Here is a 12918-nt window from a genome sequence, read left to right as displayed (position 1 = left end):
ACTGCACCTTCTCAAGTGTGCGGTTGTCAATCATCCGCTGGGGTAAGTGTAACACACAAGATACGACAATAATACAGTGTTTTATGGGTTTTAGCTAACACACATATATACTATATTTACCATGAATACAATCGATCTCTTAATTATTATTTTTTAAATAACTTTGAAAGATCTGGGAAGGATTATGTTTTCTATTCATATTAAAATATACGTCACACAATACTTGAAAAAAATCAGAGAAACATAAATTTTGGGAGAAAAAAGCCATCCCACCCCGCTTTACTTGCAGTCTTGGGGAATCATAGCGACGGAAGAATCAATAAGAATAACACTATCAATCTCCAATGAAAAAATTCACCAACATTGAAACCTGAGGCACATGGCATTTTAAACAAACACCCATACTCAACAATCAAGAAACACTTGAATCTTTCAAAACATATCAAAAAATATATAACAAAAAAACTATGATCAATATAAATAAAATAAAGAAGACATTCCATTCTTTGCTACTAGAGGAACATCTTTAGTAGGCCATAAACCAAAACAACACCATTCCTTCAACTCCAACACACAAACCATTTTCACCCTAAAAACATTAGATTTCTAGAAATTAGAGTGAAAATGAACCTAATTCATAACAACTAGCACTACTGTTACAAAGTAGACAGATCCCAAGAACACTCACACGTCCTGCATTAGAGAATGTCATCATAGGCAACAATTTCTCTACCTTTAAATGGCAATTCTAACATTGAAGAACCATCATCAGTGGTTCTTGGGTTGACTATGGTTGATGCAAGCTTATTACTTCTTCCATGCCTGCTTAAAGGCACCTCAGGCCTCAAGAGCTTTGATGAAGATGTTGCCCCTTTATCGTTGTTAGCATTAACCCCTATTCCGTCTCTCCATTGAGCTAAAGGATCAGTTGCCCACAAAACTTGAACCTGCAAGCAAAATCACAATTCAGAATTTCAAACTTCTTGATGTTGAGCGTCAACTGCTAAGCTCTACATCTGAACTTCATCTCATTAAAAAGTAAATTTTTCAATTTAACTGACTCCTTTAGTTCAATTCAACCTCAAAAATTCTAACTTCAGTTCCTTGTTAAAGGTTAAAATTTTCATTTCAATCAAGTTTTTAAGTTTCAATTCAACATTAAAGCTCCAAATTCTAACTCTTATTTTTTTTTTTTGAAACTTCATTCTAGCTTCAGTTCCTCATTATAGGATAAAACTTTAAATGTAATTCAATATTTAAGTTTCAATTCAACCTTAAAGCTCTAAATTCTAACTTCGGTTCCTCATTAAAGGTAAAATTTTCAACTTAATTGACTCTTTTAGTTTCAATTCCACCTTAAAGCTCTAAATTCTAACTTCACTCTTTAAGCTTACTACTATAAAAGCTCTAAATTGTAACTTCAGCTCCTCATTAAAGAATTTTCAATTTGACTCTCTTAGTTTCAAATCAACCTTAAAGCTCTAATTGTAACTTGAGTTCCTCATTAAAGGATAATTAAATTTCCATTTAATTGACTCTTTTAGTTTCAATGCAACCTTAAAACTCTAAATCATAACTTCAGTTCCTCTTTAAAGGGTAAAAATTTCAAGTTAATCGACTCTCTTATTTTCAATTCAACCTTAAAGCTATCCAACTTGGTTAATTTAGCCAAATTAGGCTCAAAAGGAAGCACCGATTCAATTATAAAAAGTAACCAAACAAGAATTGAAAAACTAAACACAGTTAGTTATATAATTACCCTTTTGGAATCAACGGTAATGCCGAAAGAGGAATCAAGGGAAGCCGCAATGGCGGACTCGGCGGATTCCTTAGTGCGATATACAATGTAACCGACAGCATCACAATTGATGCGGATGCGAGAGATCGAACCGTAGATCTCAAACCTCGACTTCAAATCGAGCACCGAGCAATTCGGGGGAAGACCCATGACAATAACAGCCGGTGGCGACTTTGGCTTGGCCTCATTCTCAGAAGACGGCAGAGGTGGCGGGTGAGGTGGCAGAGGACGACGCCGTTTAGAGATGGAAGCTGGGGCGTGACGGGAGAAGTAGGGTTTGTCTCTCTTTCGAGACATGTTTTCAGAAAGAAAAAAAAAGGAAATAAATTGAGACGATAATTGAGAGCGAGAGAGGGTGGAGTTAAGAGTTCGCGGGTTTTGTTCATAAATCATACTTTCAAGTATGTGTTTGGAGATTGATAGGATCTTCGAAGTTGAAGTCAGCTTTCCAAATATAGTAAATTGTGCGGTTTTAGGTAAAAAAATTAGTTTCAAATTAGTTTAAATGAGTCTAACTTTAGAAAGATAAGAATTCACAACTAAAATTTTCCTGGCATCAAAATAAAATGAAAGTAAACTCTCAAAGCAAAGCGTAAAAAAAAAAAAAGCATTACAAAAAGTAATAGCATCCCAAGTGTTTAAGTAGATGTTGTCACTATTACTCAAAAATAAAGTTATTACACATGAAAGGGAAAGACCCTATTTATAGTTGAGCTCCCCATGATCCAAGAGTCTAATTTAAAATACATCAATTATTAAGATTAAAGGCAATCTACAAAGTAGAGATTCTTAAAGGGATTTACAAAAATTCTCTAAAATTAGAAAATATTCACCCTAATAAAATATAAATTACTTGAGTGTTTACATATTCACCAAGCTAAGCAGATGGACCTTCAATCTCTCCAAGTAACGGGCCAGTCTTGATAGGCCAAATGACCTCGAGTGACTAAGATGGATCATCAAAGTATGCCTTGGTCATGAGCTCATTTGCATAACCCGTGACATTCTCCCCCATTTGTTCTAGTGACGCCTTCATCGCGTCCTTGGAATGGATCTGGTTTATCTTATCTTAGAACTGTCATAAAGCCTCAGTTAGTTCCCAACTAGCTTTACTATCGAGAAGTCTCTTCTATTGAACAAAGTACTTATGCCTCGGCCTAAAGTACTTCCGTCGAATCACTTGAACTATATTTCCCCTTTGTACATCTCGATTGTAAGAGTCCACCGCTCTTACTTGCCCCCATTGTGACTTACTTCAATCGAGATCCCCTTGATCCACACAAATAAGCTTAGGCATACCCATATTGAACATTGGGTTAACCTTAAGTTTTGCCACCAACTTTAGTTTGTAAGCCCTTTGGTTTGTAAGCCCTTTGGCTTACCTACTTAAGAACTCTAAAAGGACCCTGTTCCTTTGCCAAACCAACAATAAATCATAATGAAAAACACTAGAAAAGTGTTTGAGATGTACCTCGATCATAGCATTTACTCTGTTTAACTGCCTAGTTTGTATTAGCGCTTTTCCCACAAAGCTTTATGAACAACTGACCTCTCTAATAGGTGTTAGCCCCACTAATAACTCAACAGGCTTCATATGGATTTTCCATACCTTTAGCATTTCCAATGTGGTCCTTTTAGCACTCCGATTTACCAAGCCAACATTCCCACCACAAGGAATACCTTCAGCTAGCTAGATTGCCGACAATATCTTAGTTTCACCCCTCATGTCTCAACTCACTAACACAATGCATTATTGTTGATGAGTATCCAAGATGCATATGCAATCGGAAAAAGAAACAAAAAGAGCATTGATCTTGTCAAGGAAATTCAAGCCAAGAACAAAGTCATAATCATCTAAGTGAATTACCTCGAAGTCGTCATTACGTTTCCACTGACTAGCTCAAATTCTTATGATACTCCCACAATTTGGACCTCTTTAGAATTAATAGTCTTGATCTTTTTAGTCAATTTGCTAACCGAGTGACCAAGTTTACCCGTGGCTTTTCGAAATATGAACAAATCAGATGCCCCTATACCAACAAGGTCACTCCCCCTTCAGCTTACGATATTGATGTCCACAAACATCAACCATTTTCTACTTGTGATCCCTCTTCGCTTTTGTAAAATTGAATGTCATTGATCCAAGCTTCAATACCCTTTCCTCATTAGACTCCGCTTTCTCTTACTGATTGTGAATATTTCAGATCACTCTGGACAGTCCTGCGTCATATGCGGTTCATAACATAAGAAGTATTGTATTGGCTTATTTTCATTATCCTTGCCCCCTCAGATAGTTGTTGGGTTTCCTTTTCCTATTTTGTGGTTTTCCATTACCATCATTCTTACCATTGTCACACCCCAAATTTTTTTATTTTGTGTTTTGGTTGGTTGACTAAGTGAGGTTGGCGATGACTCACATATGAGCTACTTAAATTCGTGATAATTGTTTCATTTGGCTAAGTTTCTCTTGCAAAATGTTCTGCTAGGTTCTATCATCTTATGGATTCCTATTCCATATTTTGTGAGCTTTTCCATTGTGAACTTGCCATTGGCGAGTTCAATTGTGGGCATAGGTTTTTTGTTTTAGAATCCACAATTAGTAGGATATGTACAGGAAACATGTCAAATCCTGTGTAGGAAAAGTGTCATTTTGCATGACACCTATAGAGCCTCATTTATAGTGTTTGATCTGTGGAATCGTGTGTGCATGTAAAATTATTAGGTAACCCGTTATAGTGGAATTACGAACTAATTTCTATATAAATAGGATAAAGTCTTAAGAGGAGGACTTTATTTCCCATTTCTTTGTTCATTTTTTCCTTTTAAAAGAAATATAGTGTGTTCTTTGTTGTGTGAAGAAGGTACCAGCTTTCAGCTTGACTAATAATTGACCTTTTCAAGCCAACTGTTGGTAAATTCTTGAGTCCTTCTTTAGTTTAATATTAGGGGATGATAGGGTTATAGGAACCATTTATATATATTTCTACTAGAGGTCAAAGGGAAGGAAACTTCCTTCTAGTTAACGATTGCATGTTTCCAATTCTTGTTTTTACATTAAAGTTCAGTTGTTTCTGTACTAAACAGTGTGTTTAATTTTATTTAGCTAAAAGAATGGGAGAAGGCCTAGTAAAAAAGGGAAAGAACCTGTAGAATAGGCAAAGCTTTACCTAGTAATCTCTCGTAAGTTCCTTTCACTTAGGTTTCTATTAAATCCCTACCAATTTCATGATAATGTTGTCTTTCAGGTAAGTAAGTTTATTTAAAATTAGTTGTGCATGTTTGTGTTAACAACCTAAAATGATAATAATAGTATATGCATGAAGGATTATAAATGGATACACTTCCTTGGCGCACAAGCTTCGTATCTGGAATGGTGGAAGTGGGAAATGGTGGAAAATGTTGAGATATGATGGGAGAAATGTATGGAGATTGTGATATGATATGAGATTTACCTCCGGTAAGGCATGTAAATGCAAACCGCGATTGGTGATTGCTCCAGCCTTGCGGGGGAACACGTAAGTGTTGAAATTAACAAGGAGGATTTGCGGAGGTTCGGATGAATATATGAAATACTAGCTCAATAGAGCAATACCGTGAATATAATATCGTGGCTCTTCAAAGAAATATGTGGGTCATAAGCTAACGCAAAGAAGGGGTCCATGAACAATCCATGCAAATCATGCATGTCTTACTTAAGGTTAATGCACATGAATAGTGCTTAGATAAATGCGTGTCCGTGTGATTTATGTTTAACATTGAAAAGTATCTGCATATGAACTAACTTGATTGTGGTGAGAAATTGTCTGTGTAACACCCTATACTCGAGTTAAATTACCGGATTCGGATATCGGCTGTTACAAAACTTAAACACTTAAAAAAAATTTACGACAAGCGTAAAGCCATTTTAAAACATACTTTTTATTCCTTTATTTTCTATTCTTAGAACAAAAGATTAATGAAAGAGAATGTTTAATTATTACATCAGATTTTCAAAAGCAACATATGACATTACAACTTAAAACTCTGTTTTTAACTAAACGTCATATTCTTAAGGTGTTTCCTGTATGCATAATATCGCAACTCAAATTGCAACCCTGGCACATTCCTAGTTGGTCCCTTCTAGCATACCAACTCTTTAATTAGAACATGCATCACAAACAGACGATTGTAAGTTCAAACGAACTTAGTGAATTTTAACCCATGTTACCTTTGAACGTTTACTGTTGAATTCCTCAATTTGAAGATTCTAGATTTCTTTTTAGCCTTTGGTAGATACTTTTCTAATATCAGGCGTATACATATATGCCAACTTTCATATTTGACCACTACATACACGATTCACTCATTAAGAAGATTATAGATTACACCACTCAATACAAATCTCATTTCCTTTGCAGAAATAGATGCATTCCTAAGAAGGAAATTCATACAGAATCTACTTTCGACGAATTCTTAGATAGACAGATGTTGAATACTTCACCCAGGATGGTGTACTCTCTGATATTTTTCTTGGCGGATACTTATACTAACTGATCTTTTAAGGTGAACTTCGTGTGAATCCTACTTTTGGTGGATTCTCATACTGAATTTGGCAACTCTTAGGATACCAATCAAACCATATCTTAAATAATACCATACCACAACTTATTTTGGTGGATGAAACATTCCCAGTCATCCCAAGGAATCTTAGGCAACCATGTTACATATCATGAGGACACCTAGGCTTGGCAGAAAACTTAAACTCTAGATAACCTCTATACATAGCATGAAAATATTTAGAATTGGCAAATAGCATGGTATTTAGATAACCTCCATTCATAGCATAGACAAACTTAGGTCCAACAAACACTTAGTCCACTCATAATTATGAACACACCAAGTTCCTGTACTGACGAGCTACTATGGTGGATTCACTCTTCAGGAAAACTATTGAGGACTCTTTCAAGAAATACCTCTAGGGAAAATTCAAATTTCACCACAAGGTTATCCAGTTCTCTACCATAAATTCAGCTAGAGGAGAAGTCTCAAAGTTTACCCAAATCTTGCTACAAAGGCAGTTAACTAGATTTTTCCTCGAGGGCATTACAGAATATGCTACAAAGGCATCACAAATATGCCACGAAGGAATCATAGAATAAGTCACAAAGGCATCACAGAATACACCACAAAGGCATCACAGAATAGATCTTATCGTATTGATTTTACAGAAACTATCATGGCCATAGACTTTTCATAGATTTATTTCATGATCTACTAGTCATAGTTATCCCAACAGAGGCTACACAATAAATCTCCATTTTCACAGTGATCTATTTGTCCGGTTAGCAATGTACCTGCCCTATTGAAGGTAACACAAACGGATGCATTACTCATTTGAAATGAAACATACTTACCTAGATTTCATGTACACTCTTGACAAATTCACACTCTCCAATACCTAATTTCACATGCATACATACCATACATCATCTTATTCATGCAACACATCATATATTTCATTTGTAAACATGTAGAAACGTTATGATACTTCACACACACATACCATCATCGGTTATCTGAGAAGACATCAACATACGAATAACCATTGTAAATTAACATACATGAGTCAGGATAAAGACTTACTTGAAACTCACCTTTACTTCAGCTTGAAGTTTCTATTCTAATAGTCCTACCCGAACTAGCAACAACAAGAGGGGATTGAAAGCATTCACTAATCAAACAAAAAATCTTAGCTTTCAATCCTAAAAGAAAAGAGATTGTTTAGGTTTAGGAAGAAGAACCAAAACGTAGAGTAGAAGGAAAGAAAGACCATCTGAAATGTTCTTGTCCTACTATATATACTTGGTTCCCCTTCAGTGGATATTGACAAGTGTCAAATGTGTACTGAAATTGTCCCTTAAATGCCCTACCAAAATTGGGAAAAATATAAAAGGAAATTTAGAAGCAAATATTGTTTGACTAGCCAAGTCCATTTAGTTGACTCTTAACCAATCTCGTTGCAGGACCCACGCACATTTTACTAGTAAATCAAGCGTACCGTACCCCTAGTAGTAACTCATATGTGGCGTGGTCTTAAAGACACTTTAGTCTCCAATAGTTTTCTCATATACTTAGTAGGTGTTTCTTACTCAGCAAAAATTTTAATGCATGCTCTTTAATTGTTGTACTCTTTCTTTAATTGAAGAATACCTTGAGATGAAATCCTTAGATACTTCTATGGGCGGTTAATTTATGCACCAAACCAGTTAGCTAAAAGTTTTTAAAATGGTGGACTATGCTACCATAGTGTGTCAAAACAGGTAACATGCATGCCTACTTGCCCTTTTTCTCGAATCCGCCAATGTTAAAGTGTGACCATCTTTGTTTTTTATTAGACATAACTAATATTCGCATGAAAATCTAAGTTACTGGTGACTGCATTTTAGTAGCAAATAGTATCTACCGGTGAACCCTAATTGTTTGGTGTTATGAATCCACCAATGGACCATACACAACTATATCAGTGTATTTGTGTGTAAATTGTTGGTATTTCTAAGTGTTGTTAAAGCATAGCTTAATTTCATTTCTTAAAAATCCTATTCGAAAGTGTATTATCTATTCTTCGAACTCACTAAGTTCGTTATAAACTTACCTAGTTTCCCCTACCATTTCAAGATTTGTTGAAAGTGGACTTTCGAAGGGACTTAACCAACAAGCAGACTCTTTTGTGAGCCATTCATCATTCTGTTATAAAATGTATATCGATTCGGGGCTGCCTGTGGTTTATGTAACACCCCTAACCTGTCTTTATCGTCGGATTAAGGTTACGAAGCATTATTGTATAATCAAAAAAAATTCATCAATAAATCATTAATTAAATAAATCACATTCAAAACTTGTCAAACATAAACATTTCGTCCCTAAAAATAACTTTGAGGCAATTCAGGACTAATTTGAATCAAATTAGAAAATTTGGGAAAAGGTTGCAAAATTTGAAAATAAGGGTCACATGGCCGTGTGGAATCACCTTAGGCCGTGTAACTTTTGAACAAGGGACACACAGTCATGCCCCAGCCCCTGTCCTCACCCATGTAACTCACTGAGTAAGGTTACACGGCCGTGTCACACGCCCGTGTGCCAGGCCGTATAACTCTCCAAGTTGCCCCACACACCCGTGTGCCAGGCCGTGTGCTAGGCCATGTAACTCACTGAATTGAACCCTATGAAGTCCTCAGATGACACACGACTATGTCACCAGGTGGTGTACCTTACACGACCGGCTCACACGCCCGAGTCCTAAGCCATGTGAACCCAAATTTTACCTAAAACCATTTCATGCATAACTTCTCAAACCATTTAAGCACACATTCAAGGGGGTTCAAACACCATTCAGACTTGTATAAACATACCATTCCAAGCATCCTAAATCACCTAACCAATATTCCATTTAAAGGCACCGCAATTTGCATCCAAACCTCACTTACCTAAACATGTCCATATGTAACATTTCATATATACAAACCTAATCCATATAGGTACTAAAACATGCCTCAATAGGCCATTGTCAAGACAACATCAACATACTAAATAGGACCATAATAACAAGCATATTAAAGTACCCAAAATGATATAATCTAGTAAGGCCTCAAAGTGTGCCAAACCAACATAGTTTTCAAAAGCTTATACATGCCAAACAACATCGACACATTCATCAAAACACCATTACAAATCACCCTATACATGCCATTATAAACCTTGGCCAAAATGCTTAAAAACTACCGAATTGACTGCTAGATTGTGTGATAGGTCTCCGGCGAGCTTCCAACCAAATCGAGCTTTTGATAAACTGTAAAACAAAGGAAAAAAAACTATGTAAACAACAAGTGCTTAGTAAGCTCGTATAAACCAAAACATAACTTACCACTTCATTTGCATAATATAAAGCATAAGTATTATATCAACCAAAAACCATATGCTTGGCATATGCCTAAACAATATCATCAAATTCACAAGTCAGTACAATTGTACATGATCCAAATGAATTTATCCATAAAATAAGTAGATTTCCATATAAAATACATCATTTAATTCATAAATCCTTTCCATAAGATTATGTTTAATTCCATTTAAATATTTACCATTTCATTTCCTTTTCATACCCATTGAACCATCTAGAATTATATCGAATACTCGGGAAAGCTCTCACATAGTGTGCCTTTACATATAACTATAACATTTCCTTTACATCATTGCTCACACAAGCTATGAAATGGGCCTGCTCACATGAGCTATGGTACACGATGTTGCTCATACGAGCTGTGGAGAATCTGCAACAAATGCAGGACCTCAGCCATCAGTAGGACATTCAAGACCAGCACCCGAAACATGAAATCCCTAATTGATTGTCATTCGTATCCTAAAAATTCTTAAGGTTCAATCGGGACTCAATATCCGTCAATTCGTCATAGCATTGATACGTTTATATATCGATCCACTTACATTAAAAATAACATAGTAAACATTCAATTTAAATAACATTAACACGATAACTGTTCATACGAACTTACCTTGATGACTAGGGGCGTAGAAGTTAGATCGAACTAATCCAAAGCTTTAGCTTTTCCTTGATCTAAGTCTGAACGTGGTTTATCTTGATCTAGATAGGTAATTTCAATCAATTAAATACTTCTAGAATTCAATTTAATCCACATTTCATATTTATGCAAAATTACCAATTTACCCCTAATATTTTAACTTTTCACAATTTAGACCTTAGGCTTATAACTTAAAATCTAACCATTTTAATCTAAATCCATGGGAATCAAAGATGCAAAGGACCTTGAAACAACTCATATTGACCATCATTTCACAATAAAACTCTAGGATTTATACTTTTAACAAACTAATCACTATTTCCAAAATTCATCAAAAATTACTTAACAAAACTTGTTTATTTTTCAACAAAGATTTATAATCTATCAATTAACACCAAAAATCATCAAAAATAATTCATGGTAAGTCCCTCAACCTTTAACAATTTTGTAAATTAACCCTTAGGCTATCTAGATTAAACTAAAACAGACTCAAAAACATAAAAATCACTAAAAATGGGGCTTGAATACACTTACATGCCAGAAGTCAGCTTGACCGAATCTTCAAACTCTAAAAATGGTGTTTTCTTCTTCAAATTTCGGTGGTGAGGTTAAGTGAGAAAGATGAAGCAATTTTTGTTTCATTTAGTTTAAGTTTAATTTGTTTAATTACCATTTTAACTTTTAAAAACTTTCATAATTACATTATGTCCTATCCATGTACATCCACTATCAACATATATGGTATAATTCACATTCAAGTCCATTAACTTTCATTTCCAAAGCCATTTAACCCTTTTAGCTAATAGAACTTAACTTTTTCACTTTTTACGATTTAGTCCTTTTTACTTAATTAACTAAGTAAACTTTAAAATTTCTTAACAAAATTTTAATACGACCTTAATTTAATCCCATAGACATTAAAATAATAATTTACTCTTTGGAATTATGGTCCCAAAACCACTGTTTTTGACACCTTTGAAAACAGTTTGTTACAGTTTAAATATCTTATAATTGAATTATATAAAAGTGAACTTGAGCTTCTTTGCTATAAACGTTTGTGTATAACGAATGATGGCACTTCACCAATTTACTAACTTTTATGTTATGTGAATCAAGGTTTAATCTTATTTTTCCCTTGATTTATGTCTTAAATATTTTAATCCATCGAATGACATTTTGGAGTGTTCACTTTTTTTTGGTTTGTTTTAAAAATACTACTTCACCAAACAACATTTAAAGGCTATTTTACTAAAATCTTCTTGATTGAATTATCTATTAAAACCAATGTTTTTGTTATTACGAAAGATTTTTTTCCGGTAACATCATCGTTCACCGGTCAGACGGTCAGATTGGAGTGTTACAACTCTGGCCATAGTTGCCATTTGTATATTGTTCTTCCTTATGGTCTCCCCCGCCATTACCCGTATCTTTGGGCTTGGAAGACTCAAACTTATCTTTTCTTAGATTAAGCTCGAAAAAGGATTCTACCTCAGCAATGGATTTGGTAAGCTCTTTGACCCTTAGTCGGCGCAACTCTTACTTCGTCCAATGTTTCAACACATCTTTAAACTAGTAGAATATCTCTTTCTCACTCAAACTAGGGATTTGGAGTAACAACTCAATGAACTCCCAGACATACTCTCGAACTGTGCCTTGTTGTGTAAGCCAAAACAACTTAGCCTGAGCTTCTTCCTTTGCATACGTAGGGTAAAACTACTTCATAAATTCATTTTAGAACTCCACCCAAGTCCCAATAGCAGTAACACCTTGTCTCTCATCTGTGGACATACGAAACCACTATAAAAAAGTGACATTAGTAGAATAAATTGAAGCAGTATTTACCGTACTGGCATTATCCTCAATGTCAATTGCACGAAAATACAGTTTCATCCTACATAAAAAGTTGTCCACATCTCTCACAAACCTAGTCCACTTAAAATCTTTTGGTTTGGGAACATCCATTTTACGCTGCTTATAAACCAAAGCCAACATCCCTTTTCCTATAGTAGCTCTATACACAATGAGCTCTCCTTAAAGCTCCCTCATTCTTGTCATCATGGCTTTAGTATCATTCTTTAAAACCATGATCATAACTTCGAGAGTATCATTCCTCTTATTCAACTTCTTATCAATTGACTTGAGAGCCCTATGTATCTTTCCACATTAGCATCGATAGAACCCAACACCTATTCCACAACAAGGGTCTCCTTCATATCACCTATGGAGTCCTCGAGTTTTGCAACATTGCCTTCCAAAACTAACAAAATATCCCTCAATCTACTAGCTTTCATGCCCTCTCCAATGAGTGTCCCTAGCCTTAGTAGAAACTTAGCTTCAAATCTCTGCCTAAGTCAGTCTCACTCTTAAAAGATGAGAATTCACAACAGAAATCCTCTAAGGCACTAAAATAAAATGAAAGCAAACTTTCAAGCAAAGAAGAAAAAGAGAACAGAAAAACCATAAGAAAACTAAGCAGGCCAAGTGTTTCAATAAATGCTCTTAAAATTACTTTGAAGAATTACAATTGAGTGATTACAAATAAGGGTA

General features: G+C 35.1%; 1 protein-coding gene across 1 annotated transcript; it reads right to left on the bottom strand.

Moving 5' to 3' along the window:
* Positions 1-477: 477 nt before the first annotated feature.
* On the bottom strand, positions 478-2473 carry LOC107902346 (uncharacterized protein At1g27050). Its single transcript, XM_041092895.1, has 2 exons — positions 1760-2473; positions 478-947 (listed from the first exon to the last, which is right to left on the bottom strand). Exons 1-2 carry the CDS (start codon positions 2189-2191, stop codon positions 699-701), a joined length of 681 nt encoding a protein of 226 aa, XP_040948829.1. The 5' UTR covers positions 2192-2473; the 3' UTR covers positions 478-698.
* Between the last annotated feature and the right edge of the window lie 10445 nt (positions 2474-12918).

This window comes from Gossypium hirsutum, chromosome D05, assembly GCF_007990345.1.
Source record: "Gossypium hirsutum isolate 1008001.06 chromosome D05, Gossypium_hirsutum_v2.1, whole genome shotgun sequence".
NCBI classification, from domain to species: Eukaryota; Viridiplantae; Streptophyta; class Magnoliopsida; order Malvales; family Malvaceae; genus Gossypium; species Gossypium hirsutum.
Note: the sequence above shows the minus strand (reverse complement) of the source record. Positions and strands in the feature narration are given on the sequence as shown.

What these genes read in the sequence shown, in the direction of transcription:
- LOC107902346 (XM_041092895.1), bottom strand. Translation starts at nt 2,191, where the DNA reads ATGATTTATGAACAAAACCCGCGAACTCTTAACTCCACCCTCTCTCGC. An exon ending in TTACCGTTGATTCCAAAAGG is followed by an intron (nt 948 to 1,759) that starts GTAATTATATAA and finishes TTTTGCTTGCAG; the next exon opens with GTTCAAGTTTTGTGGGCAAC.